Source organism: Cebidichthys violaceus, unplaced genomic scaffold, assembly GCF_023349555.1.
Source record: "Cebidichthys violaceus isolate CVI_PGR_0920_01 unplaced genomic scaffold, fCebVio1.0.p SCAF_8, whole genome shotgun sequence".
NCBI lineage: Eukaryota > Metazoa > Chordata > Actinopteri > Perciformes > Stichaeidae > Cebidichthys > Cebidichthys violaceus.
This window is the reverse complement of record NW_027176964.1, coordinates 13,077,343-13,100,618: the sequence shown is the minus strand read 5'-3', so window position 1 is coordinate 13,100,618 and position 23,276 is coordinate 13,077,343. Positions and strand designations below refer to the sequence as shown.

At 40.2% G+C, this 23,276-nt stretch overlaps 1 protein-coding gene across 19 annotated transcripts in view; it reads right to left on the bottom strand.

Annotated features, from left to right (window-relative positions):
• The window catches only part of epb41l3b (erythrocyte membrane protein band 4.1-like 3b), a 48,289-nt gene that overhangs the window by 21,655 nt on the left and 3,358 nt on the right, over positions 1-23,276 (bottom strand). For 4 of the 19 annotated variants that reach the window (XM_068737706.1, XM_068737700.1, XM_068737704.1 and 1 more), the window contains exons 1-4: positions 16,627-16,757; positions 8,231-8,406; positions 4,982-5,125; positions 110-214 (exon numbers count right to left, since the gene is read on the bottom strand). In XM_068737706.1, the coding sequence (XP_068593807.1) occupies positions 110-214; positions 4,982-5,125; positions 8,231-8,395 (414 nt within the window). In that variant the 5' untranslated portion in view covers positions 8,396-8,406; positions 16,627-16,757. Of the gene's footprint in view, positions 1-109; positions 215-4,981; positions 5,126-8,230; positions 8,407-16,626; positions 16,767-23,276 lie in introns of those variants that run through there. The other 15 variants (XM_068737690.1, XM_068737693.1, XM_068737692.1 and 12 more) reach the window with 8 other exon arrangements.

Genomic DNA, 23,276 nt, shown 5'->3' with positions numbered 1-23,276 from the left:
ATTCAATGTCCTTTAGCATATTTGGCTCTTCCATAACCTTACTTTTAATATACAATTCTATACAAGTTCATAAAAACTGATAATTAGCACATTATACATTTTCCTTTACCTTCTGATTCTCTACATCTCTGCATGTGATGCCAAAGTAGTCCTTCTCCAGCAGATTGAGGTGGTCACATATTTTATCAAAGAGCACTTGGCCTCTGGCTCGTTTCTGTGAGGGGAAAAAAATAACACATTCAACAAAAAGTACACTGAAAGTCATCACATCTTTTATGAACAAGAGCGTATCATTTAAAAAGGATTGTTATATTGCACGGGAAGAGTTTTCCTAATATTATGAACCTACACTATTACCAATTATGAAGACAAAACACATAATAAACCACATGACATTAAAACAAACCTAACTGCATAAAAAAGTAACTTATCTAATGATGTCATTGGAAATAATTGAACAATCAAAACAGCAACATGAAATCAAAACGTTCACTAAAAACAGCATGATGATGCAGCACATTACACTGCTGCATCACAGAGCCTCTCCTGCAGGAGTTAACCCTCAAAAGATATTGCAGCAACGCTTGACTAACTGGGCCACTATGGATCAATTCCTTCTATAAAAAGCGTGGTAGTATAAATACACCTTTTAAATTCCTGAACATCAGCAATGTGAACACTTAAAACCGATCAATTGCATGTCTCTAGCTGAGTGCCGGATGTCAATGGCTGGAGGCGGTTGGACTTCAGATTCATCAGGCCAGCTCACACGAGATATTTTAAGGCCCGAGTTTCCACAACACAGACGTCTCCTTCCTGCACAAAGCTTAAAGCCAGCACCTCACATCTGGATTTATTGAAAACCACTGCCACAGCTTATGCTAGCAGCAGGAGTCATAACACCTTCTGTCAAAATTCACATGAAGCCCATGACATGAGGGTCACGATGGAAATAAACACGCATATCTTGCTGGAATGTAGAAGAAATCCACAACACATACGGTAAATTTATACCACCATCCACCCACACCGTTTCATCACTTGAAGCGTACACTGGTTTTTTTTTTTTAGGATGAGAACTCTGTAGTGTCTCTGCGTGATTTTGAACAGAGCCATAAAGCCGATGATGGCAGAGAGTTAATCCCACCAGAACATCTCTGAGGGAATTAGCAGAGTCGTGACAGACTATTGCTGGCCTGCTGCGACGGTGGATTCAGAACAACACTTGGCTTTAGCGACAGAACTTCCACACACGACACACAAAAAGGTTGTGATCTGCAAATCTCCGTTAAGTCAAACAGTGGTCTAACAGACCGACCGTGGCAAACAGCAGATCTGTTAGGAGTGCAGCAGATGCAGCAGACCGATCTGGCTTGTGTTCTGTCTTCCTGAGGGTTGTTCAAGAGAATGAGATCAGAAGGAAATTGGACGGAAATTTGATCAATCTTGATCAAATTTATAGAGGAAACAAAAGAAGTGGCAGCAGTGAGTTTGGAGAATCACAAGGATTATATGAACTTGCATCACCAAACCGTGAATTAAAAGTAGGGCTGAAACTAACGATTTTCATTATCCACTTAACTGTAGACTAATTTGAAATTAATTGCGTCCTCGTTGAGTTCGGATATCTTGTTTTTTTGACCAACAATCCAAAACTCAGATATTCAGTTTACAACCACATAAAAACAGACAAAACCAGCAAATCCTCACATTGGAGAAGCTACAACCAGAAGATGGCTTTTTGCTTAAAAGAAAAATGACGTAGCAATGAAATGATTATCAAAATAGTTGCAGTATAACTATTCAATTAATCCACAAATTGTTGCAGCCCTAATTTAAAAGACTACATTTAGCATGCATTGTCATGTACTTTAGCGCTATGACAGAGACGTGCATCAAAGCTAGAGTGATTTTCAAAAATATGCCTGTAATTTATAACAATAACACAGTGAGATGTGGGGTTTTTATCCACCTCCACTGAGACATAACACCCTCTGAAGTGAGGTAGAGGAGGTTCAGCAGTTCTGTGTCACAGAAAATGATAGAAAACGATTAGTGCAACATCTTGAAGACAGGAAATGGAGTTGAGCTGGGAAAACTACAAGGTCAGGGGGATGAAAGTGTCACATGTTGTCATTCTGGACCAGTTTCAAATAGGATTGGGAGGAGGAAGAGGACTGCCTGGCAATTATCCGAGAATCCTCTGACCTCAATTGTACCAAAGTGTCAAAAAACCATAAGCTGACCTATCTCTATGTCTGCTGTGTTACACAGTCAGCTGTTAGGACTCTTTCATGCAACCGACTCGTCATGATTGTGCCTTACTGGTTACTATGAGTACTCATCTGCTAAGTAAGCAAGTCATTAGCCATTTGCCTTATTGCTTAATGTTCCTTAGACTGACCATTATTTGAAATTGTAATTGTGAGTATTGTCCAACATCATCCATGTGTGACTCATGCCTACATCATGACCACTGCATCATCTAGCAGCTTGATTTTGTGTTATTGCTATTTCTTAAAAAGGTGCCTGCATCCGTCACGGCCGTATGAAAGAAACAGACGAGACGGCTATGCAGACAGTGCAGCGAAACGGAAAGTACAAAGGCTTGCTCAAGTGTCCACATCATGTAATTATTTTTCTGTTATATTGCAATCCAAAGGAGTTCCCGCACACTGGACTCACAGCTCGCTTTCATTTTATTTGGTTAAATATAGCAAAATAACCAGTAAAATCATAATCACATTTATGTGTGTCAAGATATCTTGATTAAAAAGGAAAATAAGACATTGCACGAGGAAGTTAGACAAAATGTTTAAATAATATCAGAGGGAGCTGTGATTTCAGAGCAGTTATTCTTTGATTAAAATGTTATACATTCCAGCATGTTATAAATCCAGCACCTAATGTAATTTTTTTTATACTTTCATTTCTATTGAGGTTTTGCCAATGGAGCTTATTTCATCGTCATATTTTATTACTTGAATAATCTAACTTCTAGATGTAAAATAAGTTTTTCCACTGATCATAATTTAGAGGAAAGATAAGACGATCAACCAGTTTTACCTTGTTGAGTTGTGGGAACCATAGAATCCATTTTTTTTTTTAGTTTGACCAACATTTGGGACCAAAACCTTTTGCTGCATTAATCTTTCTCACAAATCCCCGACCTTTATGGAAATACAGTACAACACTTGTTCCCCTTTAAAATACCTGTCAATTCATTTTAGAGTGAAAGCAGGTTTCAATCCAGTGATGTCAATTAATCTTTTATTTTACATTTAGATAAAGGATAACGACTTAAAACATATTGTATGCAAATGCACATGAAAATATGAATTTATGGAATCTCAACATGCAGCTCTTTCAGCGCTGCAGAAAGCATTTCTGCCACTGTGTCAAGGGCAAGAAGTCCACTCTGACCCCGGTTTCCAGATCCCTGTCCTCAAAGGTCCTTCCTTGGCCCCAGTGGGACATTAAGTAATCATGCCAACACACAGACTCAATGACACTGATTCTCTCCAACAAATGCTCTCATTTCACAGTCTGAACCCCTTACCAGCAGCACAAGAACAGCCAGCTAATCCCTCTCTCCAAACCCCTGGTGAGGAGGAATCTGCTCAAAGGGAGATTTGAGGAGGAGCGTCTGGTACTCCCTGTTCAGCCCGCACACATTCTGAGAATGTACGAAGTTTAAAGACTTAGAACTTTGAGAAAAAGGCTCAACTTTCCATTGTGAAGGACATAAATATGTAAAAGTGAAATGTCAAATAAGTTCACTATTCAGATTTATTCCTGAATTGATAATTCTCTAAAAGAAAGAACGATTGTTTGACGGCAGAAAGAAGCTACTGTGTTTTGAACCTCTGACACTCACATTTATAACAAAAATACATTTCTTTGAAGGCCTCTCCTTGTATGAGTGGGAATACTTCTGAACACTGGATACTTAAATCTATAGACAATCAGTAATTGTTCCACTCAAGTACAAAGCAGTTTGAGACGAGACAAACGTATCTGTGCAGTGAAATCCTCGGCTTTATCCTGGTAAAAACGCTCTAGTGATATAACCGTCTTGGCCAATTAAATTTAAAACATTTAACTTTTGATTTCTCTCTTTTGCTGCAATGGCCAGGGCAGAAAATAATGAATCCATTCAACACCTCCCCCTCCTCTCACGTTGTGACCCATAATGATGAACAACCAACTCGCGCTGTATTTCTTCTCTCCAAAAAAAAAAAAATCCCATTTCCATATTTATTTTTTCCACATTATGATAAAAGCCATGCGGCTGGTGTGGCCGTGTTTCAAGCTCCACATTTACAACACAAAGACACGTGTTTCCCAGCTGATTGTTGGCTCTCCTTTCCTCAGAGGGTTTATTTCTGGATGAGCTTTGAAGTAAGAACTAAACATTTAAGAACCGTTACACAAATTACTTTTTCTCTTTCAAGACTACATAGAGAAGCTTTGGAGGGAAGACGAATTCCACAAAGCAAATTTGACACAATGCAAATGTAAATGTGTAGTGAAATCCATTAAATCCTTACTTCTTAGAAGGGCTTTTAAACCAGCAGTTAAGAAGGCGAACAGTGTCAGCTGTTCAGCTCCCTATGACAATGTCTTTGTGGATCACGCTTGTTTTTACATATTAATGCAGTAATCAACCATCATTTTTATGTTTTGTGAAATCCAGGCGGGTTGTTTGTTTATCAAAATTATTATAAATTTTCCATGAACCCTGTTCCACCCTTTTTGCCAGCAAAAGTGCTGATGGTTTTGCCCATTAAATAACTGAATATACCTTCAGACTGCAGATTAAGAAAGCTCAAAATTAGAAAAATGAATGCAGTTGCAAACTTAAAATCTGTTTTATCCTGAAATTAATTATGCTTCAGCCTGATGCCCTATATGCATTATATCGGCTGCATTCCTCCCGACCTTACTACCCTCTAACGAAAAGTTCCCCGCTTCCTCTCACCTCCACGTTGAGTGTGAAGTCGGAGCCATCCAGCAGGGTGATTTTACACTCCATGATCTTCGTCTTCTTCACTCCTTTCAAAGGAGACCTGGAGAGACGACTGGTGGATGACCTGTGGGATACCTGGTCCCCCTCCTGCTGCTCCTGAGAGGAAGAAAACAAACACGTTTTGTTTAACAGTAATTAGTTGAACGATGAATTACAGTTTTCTCTGTTGTCTTTGTTAAACGTAGTGAAGCAGCGAGACGTTTCTGCATATATTTCATTGTATGGATGGCATTCTGATTTTAGGTGTTCACAGATCAGAAATGAAAAAGACCTTCTGTTCACCATGTCCTTACCCAACTGCCCTTAATGTCAGTTCCTTAATGTAGTTGTCTTTGACAAAACCACCAGTTCTGTCACATGTCCAAAACCTCAATTTGGAGACTGGGACCCTGTGTAAATGTAATCGGGTCCCACTGAGGAGAGCTAGAGGTGCACTGCCATTTTGTCTTAAATAGAGAAAATCCAATTTTCCACTTGGCTGAAAACAAAGCCCTTGCTGACTGACTTCATGCGGGAAAAGAGGCCTCTGGCTTTGAGACATTTTTCATTCATACTTACACACAAAGTGGATTTAATGCCCCGTTTCATTTATATATTGAAACATTCTTATCTTGTTATATAGGCTGAATCCATCACATTGTATCTATCTAATGTAGCTCAAGTAGACACCTTTAGAAGTAGTGCTGAACAATAGAAGGGAATTGCAGTCACCTTTAGAGAACTGAGGATCAAAGTCTAATTTTAGATTTGATTTAGTTTGAATTTACAAGAATTACCAAATGATGTATTCAAAACCCTTACGGATTATTCGTGAACGATACAATATGAATGAAGAGGCCTCCGTCTACTGTTCTACTACTGAGATTTTATGTATGTGCACCGTGCTGGACCAGAGAAATGTCTCAGCCTGAGCATGTGTCTCACAGGAAGCACAGACACTGGTGTGTCAGGCTGCTGTGATATTTCTCAGCTTCGTTCCTGCCAATTCACACGGCTCCGACAATGGCAGAGCATCATCCATCATCTGCTGTGTGACACGATGAGGTCTGTTTAACGCAGATACTGGTATGGATCAACTTAATAAGTAACACCTTAAGGGAATGCAAGGAAGTAAATTATACATTTAAAAAACAGTTTTTAGCCATGCTAGTGGCTCTAGGGAGGTCGGTCGGTTGATCAGACGTTTCATTCCCGACCGAAAACATCTCAAGAACTGCTGAAGGGAGCACCGTGATTATCATGTGTGTGTGGCCGTGATAATTGTATGTTACTGCTCGACGTGAACCAACATGCAGCACATGAGTGTAAACATCAGCACAGAAGTGGCTATATTTGAGACCGACTGGCCGGTCAGGCAACGGTGGCCTGATATATATATATATATATATATATATATATATATATATATATATATATATAGATAGATAGATAGAAATTTATCAGATGATTACCTCAGTATATACACAGCAAGGCAAAATCTCTGGTGTTCACAAAGTTGTATAATCTCAGGGGTATCATCATCACGGCGGTAATGCGCAGCTTTCTAATGTGTACATTCATATTTTTCTCATTAAAATTGTGTTAGGATTTCTTTTGCTACATTGCTCAGCCAGGACATGATGAATCTATCCATCACCTCACCCTGCATCTGCTGCTCTCTTATTACAGTCCATTATGATTTGTGCGTCAACTCATGCTCTATTTCTTCTCCTCATCAAATATTTCCATATTTCAATTTTTCCACATCATGATAAAAGCCACACTGCTCGGTCTGTGGGGCTGTGAGCCTGAGCGTGCTCAGATTGCATTAACACGCAGCAGATCACAAGAAAAGGCAAAACATCTCAAAACCAACGCTGACTTTTTACTGCCTGTCCACATCTGGCTGTGGTGACTTTCGACTCCTTAACATCGGCTGATTGTAAATGACAAATCTATAAGTTTAAACTCAATACAGTGTTTATCTTCATCAGAATTGTCAGATAAGAACACCAGCTACAAGCTTAAGGAATAAGCAGGAATCTGCCTCAGGTCTGAGACAGTCCCACTGCAGTTTAGAAATTCAATTTGTAAAGTGATTAGATAATAGATTGTTTGGACCAAGCACCAAGCACTTTAGATTTTAGAGAACATCAGTGGGGCTGCAGAGGGCTTCACTCTTCTTCAGAACAGATCACCTGAACTGGAGGCTTTTTTACTTATCCATTCACCTAATGCTGCCCCGCCCATTTTCCCCCACTCCGGGTTTAAAAGCAATGGTTGTTTGGGAACCTTCAGTAGCTACACTGCGGCAATCGGATGGTTTTACATTGGCGTACACATCCATCAGCCATCAGTGACTGAGGAGGACGACATGAAAATGGAATATCACCAGATTTTTAATTACTTTAGTGCCTCTTGGACCTACGAAAGTGCAGAAGTATATCAGTACCCCTGCCTGTTGGACTTGGCATACAAAAGCAGTGTGTTTGTAATCACTCGCTGCCAGGAAGGTAGAAAAGGCAAATACAGAGAGTGGAAATCTTTACGCATTCATTCATCTAGAGAGCGAATTAAACCAACCTGCCATTTCTGTCTGTCTGCTAGCTCTCGCCAAAAAGGTGGTTCTTGATTTCATTTATCATTTTTGAATACCCCATGGATAAAGAAGTGTGGACTACTCCAAATATTGACAATAAGTCATCGTTGCAGTTCAAATCAGAGTTCATCTCATTGACATATACCAGAGATCTGGAACCATGAACTGCTATGAGCCTCGAGGTTTTCTTCAGTAGGTCTGTTTACTTATTCTCCCTACAGCTGTGTGAAATGCATCATAAAATCAGCTGACTGGGAACAATTACATTTTTCAATACGTCTTTCACGCCATCTCCAAAACTAAAGCATCGAGCACTGACTTGTCAACAGATGCATCTGTTGCATGGCTATAAACGCCACTGAGAACACTGAGGTCATGTCGTCAGTTTTTATTTTGTTAATTTACATTTTTCACACAAAGACACAATTCATTCAGGAGTGGGATGAATGGCTCGTATGTTTTCTCAAATTCAAGCTAATCTAGAGGGGAGACGTACGGTGTTTACACCATGATAAAAACACCTTCAAATAAATGACTTAAGTGTTAGTAGAATATCAAAAAAGTATGTTTGAAGCTATGATTTCCGCTGACTGTGGGGCGACTGTAGTTATGAAGAGGCTGACCTGTTCTTTCCTGGCCGGGGTGCTGTGTCCGGCGGCGGCGGGGAGCTGCTCCGGTTGGTTCTGAGGCGAGGTGGGTTCGGCTGCTGCTTTAGCTTTGGCCTTCTCCGTCTCCTTGTTCTCCTGTGGCTGCTTGGCCTCCGAGTCTGCTCCTGTTTCAGTTGTCATGGTGAATCACGCTGGAGTGAGGGGGGGGGGGGGGGGGGGGGGGGGGTAAACAGGACAGCGAGATGAGTCAGCTGACTGGATATGAATTTATCTACCGTCAGCCCCGTGTAACGATCAGCTCCTCTCTGAAGAAAATGCAGCGATGTGGATATTGTTTGACAGCAGACTAAAAAGTGAAATTATAAAGTGGCTTTGGTGCACTCAAGACTCCTTTTCAACAATCTCAACAGCTGATAATGGAAAGTGCTTAGACTGCTGGTGCCCTGACATCCACAGTTTCTACAATGTACTCAGCGTTTCCCTCGGGGTTTTTTTTTTTTTTTGGGGGGGGGGGGGGTTGTTGTTCCGACTTGAGGGGAGATTCATTTTCCTATTCAGGAACTAATTTTGCTAGTGAGACTGAGTGTTTGAATGCCATCTCCCCCCTCGGTGAAACAGATCAAAAGAGAGAGGAGAGAAACTAGAGGGACAATAAGTGACATAAAAAGATAAATCAAATATTTTGTATTCTTTCTTTCTTGTATGTCTCACACACACACACACACACACACACACACACACACACACACACACACACACACACACACACACACACACACATAACCGTTTCAAAACACACTCACATGGAGTGCAACTAAGGATTATTGTCATTATCGGATTTTTTTTGGGTCCAAAACCCCAAAAGATGTTTAGTGTACAATAAATGAAAACGGAATAAAACAGAGAAAGCAGGGCGCTGGAGAATATTCAGCATTCTTGTTTAAAAATGTTGACCTAAACCATTAGTAAATTCTTGTTCCGTTGATGGACTAATATTATATACGTAATGTTTCGGCTCCAAAACAATCAATTAAGCAAAAAAATTTATTAAAAAATCCTTAAATGAAATGACTTGCAATACACTGGCGGCAACCCTGCAAACAACCCTCTAAAGTACTGCGGTACTGTACTGCAGCAGTAGTACACGTCTTTCAGAGCATGACCTTCCCTCTGTCGATAGCAGCATACCAGCGACAGATGCCGTCCCAAGGGCCCAAAACCGTGTAACGAGAGGAAACATCTAATAGCCAGTTTTGCCAAACGAAGACGACAGATGGGACGGATTGCACTGGGGGCCCCTGTGCTAACCGTACGCACACACTTCGACATTGGGTTGTGGGGTTCGGAGGGGGCGTGTTTTCGGGACAGCACACTGGGGCCTCTGCTGCAGGGAGTTTGGGGTTTGTAGTACGGCGGATGCCTGTCATTCTGCTGTCGGCCTGCGTCTCCATGAGCTCTATTTATAGGGCCGTGTTTACTCCGGGAGGATTCGGGGGGGGGATCTCTGACTTCCAGCGGGGGCACAGCGGCCTCTGGGTCAACAAAAGCAACACTGTGGGCCGAGGTGATCCCCAAAACGACGGCCGCGCTATATGAAAAACTACGATGGGAAACTGTGGCTGTAGAAACAAAGCAAGGCGGTGAAAATACTTTACAATTTGTAACAAGAAACTTGTTCTCGAAAGCTTTTTCCAAGGACTAAATTTGGCCCGCGTGCCTAACTCCACGTGTCTTGCTGTGAACAGGACTGGCTGGCACATAGCTGGATTTATTAACAGCTGGAGTCCATGCCCTCATCATGCCTCGGTGTTGCTTTGTTCATCTTACACTCTGACAGATGCAATGCTTTAAAATACTTTGAGCTAAACTGAAAGGAATGTTTTGTTGTCTCGTTTAAAGCGCCATAGGTGTGATTAAATGGCGTGCAAACTAAAACGAGCAAGAACAACATCTTGATTCAATATCATTTGGTATTACTGTTTATTATAATGCAGAATGATACACGTAAGTAGGACATTGTGTTTTTGAATGCTAAAAGGAACAATGGGTTTGAATTCCTATGGAATTACTTAAAATGGGAATACAATATAAAGCCAGACAAGAAATAAAAAACACTTCAGCAGAGAGAGTTGTTGGTGTTTAAATGGAGCAGAATGATCTGGACTTGGACACGTTACTTTCGTTACTTCTGCACACGCTATCATAGAAGTCAGGAACATCAGGGGTCACTGAACGCAACATGCTGATCAAACTCTTCTAACCTTTAAACTTCAAGAACTTCAGGTGCCATAAAAAGACCGTAAAGATGGCTGAATGTTGATTACAGGCCTGAGAAGCGGAAACGTACATGAAGCGAAGAAGTCACAAGATCCAAATTCCAACCCTGGCTTTTAAAAAAAACAAAAAAAAACATATTTTCCAAATGAGGCTAACTAACGCTAAAACACCACTACGGCAAATTCAACTGGAGTCCTTTTCAGAAGCACTCCGATACTTTGTTGTGTCATGTGTGGCAGAGTTGAGGAGCGGCTCAGTAATCAGCGACGGCTGCACAGCTAACCTTTGCTTCTCTCAGACCCCATACGAAACAGGAACTATAGTAGGAGGGGAGGAAAGGAACATCTTAGCACCATAGAAATGGAGGAAGAATACGTTCAGTCACTGGTGACAGGCACTCTTCACGGGGCCACACAACAGCCCTCACACAGCGGCCTTGTGTGTGGCCCTCACCATGGACTGGCACATACATAACGCATTCAGAAAGCTGTATTCACAACTCATTTAGTGTCCTGGATTACTGCTGGTATACAGCAGCGGCTGATTATTGCACCAATGCAGTCTTATCATAATGACTAAGAGATTCAGCTTGAAGCAAAGTCTTTCAAATCTAATTATCCGTCAGACTTTCTAACACATTAACGCGTGCTTTGCCGCTCTATTGCTGAATAATGTTGAGTTACAGAGATTCAACATTTAAAGTCATTAAATCTTTTACATTTGCTGTCAGAAACAGTTGCTGTATTACAGCAAAAATCCTCAGGCGCACAGGAAGTAGGGATGGATTCAAGACAGTATTGAATCTACTCATCATATCCGAATCATTTCAAATCTACCTTTCAACATTTGCAAGTAACTGCAGGCTTAAATAAACAAAACTCAAAGATGTCTAACTACTTTTTGTTGGCTGAGAAAGCAGAAACAGCCTAGTTAATGTTCACAACCTGTGCCTACAACCTAAAAATGAGACGCTGCTACCCACCAGGACAGCGCAATTAATCAAAAATAGTGTTAAATCGCAACATGGCCTATTGTTCAGGGTAAAGTGAATGTCAAAATACCATTTTAAAATGAAACATCGTCGAGCCGCAGAGATTTCCTGGCTTACACATCACATTCTACAGACTTAACAAAACATTTTTCATTGGTAAAGAAAAAAAAACAAATCACACCATAATCCTCATGTTTTTTCAATGATCTCTCAGATTACCACAATAAAACACATTTCACACAACTGTCACCTGAGTTCTACTTGCAGATATAGACAAAGAGAAACCATCTATCTTCTGTTCTTCCTCCAGAAACAAACTTTTCCTCAGAAGAACAATTACATAATTATTACCACACGTCCATTTCTTCTTTACAATACACATCAAAGTAACCCACAGTTAATCAAACCCCCTGTGTGCCAATACACATTCAGACCGACTGGTGAGACGATCCATTGCAGTGGATAATCATGCCACGCTAAAAGCTAAGCAGGGGTTTATCAATATGTAGCTACATTATATAATAGATCGCTGACACTAAATACTGTGTGCATGCACACTTCCATTTAAAAAAGGTCCATTTGTGATTGTAATGCATACTGTTGGAAAGTGGCCTGTACACACACACACACACACACACACACACACACACACACACACACACACACACACAAGGATGAGGGACTGCCATCTGTGCCGAGTGCCATTAGCCAGAGTAAACCACAGCTGGGCCCATCCCTGTCACCCCTGCCCCCCCACACCCATAACCCCTTGAGGAGCTTATGGAGGCTACATGCAGGGGAATAGTTGGCGTTTTTTGACACGTCCAGGCCCATTCTGAGTGGGCCTGCAGTTTATGATGAGACCCCTCGACATGGCTGCAGGGCTGACAGCTGTCACACACTCACTCTCTCTCACACACACACTTCTGTAACAGGATACCATGTAGCTGGTCTGGCCACTCAAGTGAGAGACACCTCTGCTGAGGGGCCACAGATCCCCGAACTGTCCTGACTTCAAAACAACAAACAAATGTATTGATTTGTCTTATCATGAACGTGATGTTCAATTCCAGGCAAACCATGTTCGTTTCCTACGTTTGTTGTCATTTAACATTTACGTGACATTTGAGGCATTCAGTGAATAAGTTTAACTGAAGCGACTTACATCACATGCAACATTAGCTCTGCATGCACGGTGTGTGTACGGATAGTAAACTAGTCTGTTGTTGGTCTTAGTCGACTGAAATCTTTTTAGTCAATTAGAATGACTTCCCCTAACTGCTCCCTATATACAGGGATGGGTCAAATGCAGAGACAAATGTCCCCTTCCGGGATGAATATAGTGTATAAAATACAAATAAATAAATAAATAGTGCGCACGTCTCTGGTAAACACAAGATTTAAAGTGGTGCTTTTGCTGATTCTATAGAGAAAAACTCAGATTTTACAGATCTGTCTATTAAATCAACGAATCGATTTGTCGACAAACTTGTATGATCATTAGTCGACTAACAATTTCTTTGTATTAGGCCAGCCCTAATAGAGTGCCACCATCAATGAAAACTATTAGTGAGTAGTTAAACTGTCACAATAACTAAAATTGTACTTTTGAAAGCAAATTTTATGATGATAACTTGAATAAAATACTATTTTTAGCATTATTTTCATGTCCCCAGCTTCTCCAATATGAGAATTTATTGTTTCCTTGTCTTACATTCTAGTCAATTTTGTCTGTGTTTTGGATGGTGTCTGGTTTTTGAACATCATCTTTGAATTATGTAAATTTTGCTGAAAATTTCTACTTGATTAGTCAGGAAAATAATAACCAAATGAATCAATGCTGAAAGCAATCCGTAGTTGTAGCCCTAGAATAAAGTTAGTTGGTTAGACTGGAATAAACAGAGCTAAAATTAAACTTGTCAGTCCACTAAACTGGTGTAGCAAGCAACTCCAGGAACTAATTGTTAGCCTGACTCTATAGAGACTATTACTGTTTCTCACTGAAACAACACGTGACTGATCTAGCTTGCAAGCTGCAATATAAGGATAGACATTTCGACAAAGTTGAGTTAGGCATCAGACATGCATACAAAATGTTTCTCAATAACATCTCATGACTTAGCAAAGTGTAGTCCTGCCTTAAACGATTCAAGAAACATAAACAGCCCAGATCCGTTCTCTACCCCAGTGGTTTCAGCCAGACTGTTCTCCGGCTCTGGTGCAGCACAAATTAAGTGAAGAGACAGCTCTGGCAACTAATATTTCATTTATAGAGCCAACAAACAGGCCAGCCAATAACACAGCCATCTATAATAATAAAAAAAAAACATCCTACAAAGCTACAAGTTAGACAAATGGTAGCATGAGTGACTGAGCAAAACATCTAAAGTAAAGATGTTTGATATGAATGGGGCGGACATAATAATAGAAACACGTGTCATTAGAACACAATGCACCACAAACTACAACCTCCAAAATGATCATTCACTTTCAACATCTCTCTGAAACAGATTCAACAATAACTGAACATCATAATCTTCATGAAGGTAGTATTTAATGTAGATCTGCTCCATTAGGCTGCATTCGTTTTAGATAGCTGTACCCAATAAACTGGAAACTGAGTATTGAAGCATCATCCACTGCTTCACTGATGGTTATTGTCTGAAACGTACATGTCTCAGAACAGCTGAAACTAATGTGTTCTTGCCCGTTGTATTTTCCCATTTAGTAGACATTCCAGTGGCTTTTCAGAGACCTTTTAGTTGAACCCTTGTAGCCTGAACAGGACCAGACACTCCCCAGCTCAACAGCAGCCACTGGGGAAGAGATACTGGTCACATGAAGGTGACTCCAGGCTGAGAGCATTTTTGCTGAGGAGGCCATAAATCCCGTCAGCTTGCTGCGTTTACATTCTTAGCATTACTGTCACTCGCAGCAAGGCACTCAGGGATACAACAGACAGACCAGCTAACTTATCGTTATTATTATTCGCCACATTCAATGTCTTTGTGGCCGTGTGGTCGCTTAAGGCCAGGGTTATTTTCCTTGAAAGCATCATCACCAATGAGTCTGACAGGGAAAATATCTGAAATGCATGTATAGCAGCTCTCAGTTCAGTTTCACAGCACCTTTTGACAAAAGGAAAATCCCCTGTTAATGTAAAAGATCAGAACTAAAGCTTGGAGCTAATAACTTCTTAGGCGGGCCGACAGGGATTAAGCATGTTAAGCGATTAGCTATATGTAATCAGTAAATTGGCTGTGACTTGATAACCAATAATGTCTGCAGGAGAGCACGACGTTAAAATGGGTTGTTGACATCAGCTGGGACATGCCATCCCCACACTCACTTTTATAGTTATTTTGGACAGTATGCTCATTGGGAAACACCCCAGCCTCGCCTGAGGCACATATAGTACTGAAACAGGGCAGCAACTAATGAGTATCACAATGATCCAGAGCCAAAGTTGACATTTGTCAAATTGCTTGTTCTATCAAACCAGCCGTCCAAATAGTTAGTTTAATGTCGTAGAAGACAAAGAAAACCAGCAAATACTCACAGTATTTATTTATTTTTTTAAACATTTTGGCTTAAAATAAATACTTAAAACAATAATTGTTCAGCAAAATAAATTTAATATAAGTTTATTTTCTGTCTATTGACTAAAAGATAAATCGTTTCAACTCTAGATTGTATTCTTTTCTGCAGTCACAACTTTAGTGGAGGATGGTAAAATGTTTACCATTTATAGATAAGTTATTAGTATAAAATGTAATGAACTTTGTTGACCTTTCACAGACAAACTTAATTTAAATAGTTGCTCGTTGCCTTTATCTGATCTATCTTTCCATGATCAGTTATTCTGCTACTCATTTCATTCATCAGTTGATGTCAGAAAATAATCACAAGGTGACGTCATCAAATTCACCCTTGTTGACTTTAAAAAAAATAAAAAAACAATGAAAAAAACAGTCTGCTTCAGTTTACCTTAAAGTGACCCCATTGTGTCTCTGTGTTTACTGTGAGCCAGTCATAATAATATTTGTACTTTTTCCTTTTCAAGTGTCTAAGGAAAAAGGCTGTCATATGTTTCTAGAAATCCAAAAGCCCTAAAAACAAAGATTTGATTTGGATTGACTTGTTGTTCATGCCTGTAAAGCTTCACCATGCCTACAGAAGTTGGGTTTTGCAGAAAGATCATCCTGAATATCAAATAAAATCAGCAGTTTTTAAGCAAATGTGTGACAGAAAGACAGTTATCTTAATATTCTAACACTGCTAACAGGTTAAAAAAACATGTTAGGCTGGGATCAAAAGACACACTCTCAATGCATACACTATGAAAGCCTGCTAACAAGGCCCACGATGTCGCTACCTCCATTGCTACTGCAACAACAGCTTACTGTGCATCTTAATTAAATTGTCAAGTCAGACTCCGGCCATTACATTTCGTGCTTACGAGGATGTGAGGATGCTAAAAGAGGATCCGGACCGTGTCATCCTGCCCCTAACCACGCCTACCGCACTGCAGATCAAAAACACTCAAGAATGTCGTCTTAACCTTCCGACAATATAACTATTTTAATCCATTAACTGTGCTCAAATGTTACCGTGTCTGCCAGTGACTCAGCACTGTCCTCCACTGATGTAAAAACACGCGGGGGTTTAAGGTTGGAAAAAAAATCTGATCTATCGTCCCGTTTTCACCCATTTCCCCACTTTCTGCCTCGTAACCGGAGCACGTTAGCCTACTGTACCTTAAGCGGCTTGTTGCTTTGAAATATCCGACTTTTAGCTACAAAATAACGGCCGCGGCAGGCAGCCCATTCAGCACAAAAACAAAAAACATGTCGCTACAACGTTACGCAAAGGCTACAACGCAAAACACTGGGATGAAACGGTTACGTTTCCGACACGGTTAGCCACGTCCGCTCGACTTTTCCGCCTGAGTGACTACAGTAGAAGAGTATCTTAATGTTAATTATATGTCAGCGGCCGCGGGTGTTGTGGTCGGACGACCCCAATGTGGAATAAGAGGAGATTAAACAGAGAGCTGAACATACCGGGGAGGCGCGCGTGCCTTGTAAGACCGCCGAAGTGTTTGATAAGATGAGTAAAGCAGCAAAAGAAAAAGGTTTATTACCAGGTAAACCGTCCTCGTTCAGCTGGTTTACGCGAGTTGCATTCGTAGTGGGCTTCTGTTTCCTGACAGCGGTGCTACTCTGCTGCAGTTCCCCCTCTCCACCAGCCTATCAAACTCCACCGTGCAGCTGAGCAGAATTGTGGGATATCAGGACAGCCGGGGCATTATTTTAGCAGCACACCCCCTCAACACACACACACACATACACAGAGACACACACACACACACGCACGCACGCACGCACGCACGCACGCACGCACGCACACACACACACACACACACACACACACACACACACACACACACACAGACACAGCATGCCAATTAATGGCATGAGGTTTGTTGTTTCACTGGAAAAAGGCAGCGCATGTGAAATGAAACTGAATCAGTGGTGAAATGTAAAAAGATACATTTGCTCAAATACTGTACTAAAAGTACATAGTTTTGAAATACTTGTACTTATTCCACTTAAAAAAACTCAATACAGCTATGCCAAGCTTACAATGCACTACTAGAGCAGAAACAATGAGTTGTTAAAATGTCATTTTTTTCAAGCTCTGGTTCCAGCTTCTCAATTGTTTGGATTTTCTGCTTTTCTTTCTCTCGTGAAACAGTAAACTGAATATATTTTAATTTTTTTTTTTTGACAAAACATGCAATTTGATGAAACATCCCCATGATACTGTTCAGTATTGTCTCAGATTTCATACAATTAATCAAGAAAGTAATAAGCAGATTAATCGATAATGTAAGCAATTAGCTGAAGCCTGATATGCCGCAAATTCACGTAAACCAGATTGAGAATGCTGCGTATATATTTTCAAACAATGCTGTAAAAGCGTCCAAAAAAAGAAAAGACAAATATTTTCTTTTCTGCAATAAAATCAATTTAGCAAACTTAAACTCAAACAACCGTTCTGTTCACCAGAATATTTTCGTGTTAAATTATACACCAAAAAGCTCTGATGAGCTCATGAAATATGATGCATTGCTATAGATTAAGGTACTCAAAAGTATATAAAGTAGTTAAAATCAGCTCAAGATTTACTGACTGTACAGTCTGGAGCACTTTCAAATATTCTCCAAATGAAAAACATAATCCAAGACATATTGAAAGAAACCAATATAGTGAGCACATGAACACACACACACACATCTGCTGCCCTCCTCAAGGTACATACATGTGGTTGTGCGTGCACAAATACAGACATAAAAGCAAGTTTTTAATTAGTGTCTGGGTTGTTCCCTCTGGGGATTTTAGGGTTTTGCCTCCCACCTCTCAGCGGGAACTTGACCCAACTCGGTCACCCATTTGACTTTTATTTCATCTAATTGCTTTCATGCTCAAGTAGGATACCACATGCCAACAATTTACAGTATATGCAAATACAAAAACACACAGTCGTGCACATTACGGTTTCAGAGAATTTTCTGCCGCAGTCATTCATGAATTCCCTAAATAGTGACAGACACATAGCAGGCATGCTTTGCAGATAGTAGAGGGTAAATTAACTAACGCACACAGTTCAACTCCTACAGGCAGCCAGACAACTGGCTCCTCCTCTATAGCTAATTGTAACACAGCTCATAAAAAACAACACCGACAACAACAATGAGTGTTTTACATTGAAGACATATAATCACCTTACAATCCAAAGGGGATTGAGCTTCTTCACGTGCAAGTTTGAATTCCTTAACTTTACAAGCAGCCATCAGTAAGTAGACTGAGGTTTACAGCTGCAGTAGCCAAACAAAGGGAGCAACAAAAATATTCCTGCAACCCTCGACGCAGCGAGGAGAAATAATAGCCGACGAGGGCTGTCAGGAGGATCGTTTTTTTCACAGTGACACTGTAATAACTCATGGCAGTATCTCTGCTGAGTCTAATGTCATAGCTCCAGTAACCATAAAAGGTCTAAGAATGCGATTGTACTTAGGTGACAACATGAGGAGAGGAAGCCTTACAGCTTCAACGATCAGTACGGTAAAATACAAATTCCACACACTGTTATTCTACCATTTCTCAAAAATAGGTTATTTCACTTCCTCCCCCTTTATTTCTTGTTTTTTTAAGCACAGACATGATTGTTATAATAAACTTCACTGCAATATGTCTCTCTGAGAATACACACAGCACATTAAGCAGGAACAACTAATTCGCTGTCCTCTGCACAGCCAAACAATAGTTATCTACATTTAGAGCAGGTGGAGTCTGGCACAGTGTTGTCATGAGCAGACTTATCGTCTGAGACATTGCTCATCACGGCCCGTCTGGCCAGTGGGTGGTGACTGTGCGCCTGTAATGCAGAGAGCAATCTTAAATTGTAAATGAAGGATTCGCTTATCTCCAAAAGGAAACGTCAATTCTCACATACTGGCATTGTTAAAAAAACAAACAGCTAATTGCAGTAGAGCTTTAATTTATGAATTAGCTAGATGTATTTTTCTGACTTTACAGATAAAGACAGAAAACAAAAGCACAAGACAGCATCTGCTAACAGCCAACTCGGCAAAACCAATGTAATACGACAGTCAGAAATGAATTATATGAAAGCATACTTTCTGCTGTACAGGAATTGATACGTTAACCCACTGTGTTTGATTGACAAATGGAAAAAACTTCTTAAATTGAAACATCTTCCAGATAACCAACACAAATTCTAAAATCAGGCCCACGCCTTTTCAAAAGAAGAGTTTCTACTGTCTATGAGTTCTCACTCTCTGTATGTACAGTGACCTGCAGATAAGTGTGAGTGCAAATCTCCTCAGAGCCTCCAGAACAGCCCTTTTTTTTTTTTTAATAAACCTTTATTTAACCAGGAGAGTCCCATTGAGATTAAAAATCTCTTTTTCAAGGGAGACCTGGCCAAGACAGGCAGCAACATAAGAAACACATAGTTACAGAGAGAAAACACAGAACAAGACAAGTTAAAAGAAACTAAAAGTTAAGAGACAGTGACGTAACCAAGTTAATTTAAAAAACGCTTGGTCAGCAGTATGATTAATACCACACAAGACAGACAACATGTGATCTCTGGACTCTACGTAGCTTATGTGGCTGCTTGACTCTTCACTTTTTTCTGCTGCGTATAGACACTTGGTTCCTGTGCAGCTCATCTGCCCTTGAACTCGGATAGCCTTGAATACCAACGTCTGTTCTCTCTCAAGTATTAACATAATTTTGAAACATAAGGTTATGTTGTCCTTTTCATGCAAAATGAACGAGCAATGCTGCCACTATCTCTTTTATTTTACATGATTCGTGACATAAAAGGAAGAAAGGTGCATGATACTGATCTGCTTACACGGCAATTTGGCATTTAATGATTCAAATTAAAGTAAAGTACGTCAAATTAATGGATTTCAACTTAGTGGTTTATTTAAACGGTGGTGCTGCGAGACTAAGATCTGGGAGAAAAAAAACATTAAATCCTGGTGTGTATGAAAATGTGTATATTCTCTAAAACAGTATGAACCTCATTACAGCTGTTCAATTTCCAGTGCTGCGGTCAGAACAAGCAAGCTGGCACTTCATCAATACATAGTTATATTGAGTTATGTCCCTTACAATACATGGCAAAGCATCTGTGTGATCTAATTAAAAAAAAAAAAGGTCAGGGGGAAAAGATCTCTGCCCAAACACAGAATTACATTTCCATTTTGTCTTTGGGCTTTCAGACGCCAACAACCAGGGACTTTACCAGGCCCTTGTTACCCTCAAACTCAATGAACTCATAGTGAAATTGGCTCCAGCTTTCTTCTTCACCTTTAACTAACCAAAGCTACTATCCCCTGCTGTCCAGTTCTACTCAGCTGTAAGCGCTTTCACTCCCAAAGGGCTGCAGGTCAGCAAGCATGCGAGCCAAATTAGAGTCGGATTTTGACGACCCCTATTGGGCCAAAGCTCCCAAATCGACTCCCTATCATCACACTTCACCCTCCTATTAGAAAAGTCATTCTTTTCAACTTTGGCTCCCTTTCATATAAAGCCAAGGGAACACAGTGCAGATTAATGCAAAAATGGGTTATTAATAAGATAATGAGGAGCACGCCCCTTCTTGTTTTTTTGCATGTAGGAAGCACATCTTATCTCGAAGGAATCGTAAATGTGTTCTGCATTTGTAACCTTTGGAAAGCAGTAGGCTAATGATTGTGCCCGTCAAGTGATTAGAGACCTGGCATTTTCAGAGAAAGGGAGGGGTCACATATGTGGTTGGAGGAAAAAAAAAAAAAACTGCAGCAGAATTTAGAACCATTCTTCCCTTCTAGAGCTCTCTTTGGATATCAGCGTTTCAACTAAGGAGAATCATTTAAATTGTCCTTGCAGCAGTGTATGAATGGGTTGAGGTAGTAACATCACAGAATTCATTTCATTTTGACAGCATTCTCTTTTCTTTGTAAACCAAAAGGACACAATATGTTGTAATCAGGCTTTTCATGACTCTTGTTGTTGTGCGTATCCTAAAACCCTAAATTGAAATACAACAATCACTTCAGTATTTATTTTAAAAACAGAATTAAAGGCCGTTACACACTAGGGACTTGATTGGTTGATGGCTTTATGCGCGACACGAAAAGCTCAGACCTCGTTGTCATTCTGAGAAAGAGGTGCGTTGCTATTATTGCCACGTAATATTCATGTTCTGCGTGAAATTATTCATAATAAAAACATTTCCTTTCCACTTTTCCTTGACCTGGATGGAAAACATCATGAGGTCAAGGAAAAGATGTGAAGAAGAATTGTTGAGGATTTAGGAAAGAAACGATGCAGTGTTAAGAGAATCCGGCTGCTCTTACACTAGGCTACATAACTATGACTCAGCAGATGTTCTTGACGTGGGAATGCTGTGGTGCTGTCGCATGGAATTGTGGGACGCCACTATCACCTTTCGTAAAGGATGCTAAAGGAGATAAGAAAGGAAGCATTGAAGCACTTTTCCTTTGCGCTTATAGAATTAGACCAGCTCTTATCAGGGCTGCCTGTTACATAATTCCGGGTCATTTCCCTCAGTTAGGAACCTTCCTAAGCAAAAAGGACTATTCGACCGCCGCTAAGAGTCAACAATCATGCTAGCAGCTCTGTGTAGCGCTCAGCTAAATGCTAACAAATGCTAACGTGCTGATGTCAAGCAGGAGTAATGTTTGCCATGTCATCATCTTAGTTTCTTGTGTAGCATGCTATAATTTGCTAAATTAGCACTAAGTGCCGCTGAGGCATATGGGAATGTTAAGTTTTGTAGTACAAGTATTGGACAAACTAAAGTTTTCGCCTGATGGTGGCGCAGATGAAAAGTCAGGAGAGCACCAGAATTACTCTCCCGAAGCAAATATGAATGTTTCTACCAATTGTTTCGATATTTCATTCCGGACCAAAGTTGTAAACCGACCCGACGAAAACAACAAATCTAAAAGGATCCATATATTTTAAACTTCCAAATATCAATACTAATTTTGATTAGTATGGTTGGCTATAATGCCTCTGTATGTTTTCTATGTTTAGATAATAATGTGGGACATGTAATAGTTTGGATAAACTAAGGCAAGGACAAAGGGAAGCTTAGTGCCTGGATGCTCATAGCAAAATAGCACATTGGAACCAGTGCAACAGAGTTTTTGGCAAGAAACACAAGTTCCTTTACAATAGCACATTCGTGGGATGACTTCAAAGACTATAAATACCCTGCGAGTGCCAAGGTGTCACCCCATGAGCTGTAGCTTTATAAGGCAAAGGCAGCCTCATGCTGCTCTCAAGTGATCAGGCAACATTGGAAGATAACAAAACTCCCAACAAGCTTATCTCTCCACTAAACAAGATTGAGTCATAAGTGTTATCTCTGTCAGCCCCCGAAGTGCACTGCACTCACGTGTCGAGTTCAGCTCACTTCAACTGACAAGAAATCTGTGTTGATGGTTTCATTTGCATTTTGCACTTCAGGCTGATGCTCTTGATGTTACGGTAGAAATAACAAGTGAGCAGGAAGAAGTTCAGTGTCTTGCTCAAGGACATTTGTTGATGGACACGTCTGATGTTGTCGTTATCGAAACGGTCAACTTACACGACGTTCTGAGCTGTGACGATCTTTCCTCATGAAAGTCACAATAAAACAGTTGTTTACTATCTTAAATTTGGTCTGTTGTTTGGCATTTGTTGGAAAAATTACTGACAAAATGTATCGTTGCAGACTATTTTACTGCCAAGCTACAATTCTCTCTCTTTCTTCAATTTATCTAAATATGATTAAAATAATTTAAATATATGAAAAAAAAACAGCTATGGAGATCTAAACACAGTTTTTATTCCACTTATAGTTTTTCTTCTAGTTTAATAACTGGCCCACAATCCTGATCATACAGAGTGCACTCTGTGGGAAGGTTGAGGGCATAATGTAATAACTCAATATTTGGCTCAGCCCTTTTAGTCCAAAGAATGTCTTAAGAAATTACTTTACTCCAACCTCTGCATGTCTTATCACTAAATCTTTATAATGCCAGAGATTTGCAGACTATTTCTTTTTATCTTTAACCTCTAGTTCTGAATCACACACACACACACACACACACACACACACACACACACACAAATGGGCACTTCCACAACCTTCATTTTGTAAAACGCCAGCAGCGCTATTGATCGTGAACTGATCTGACAG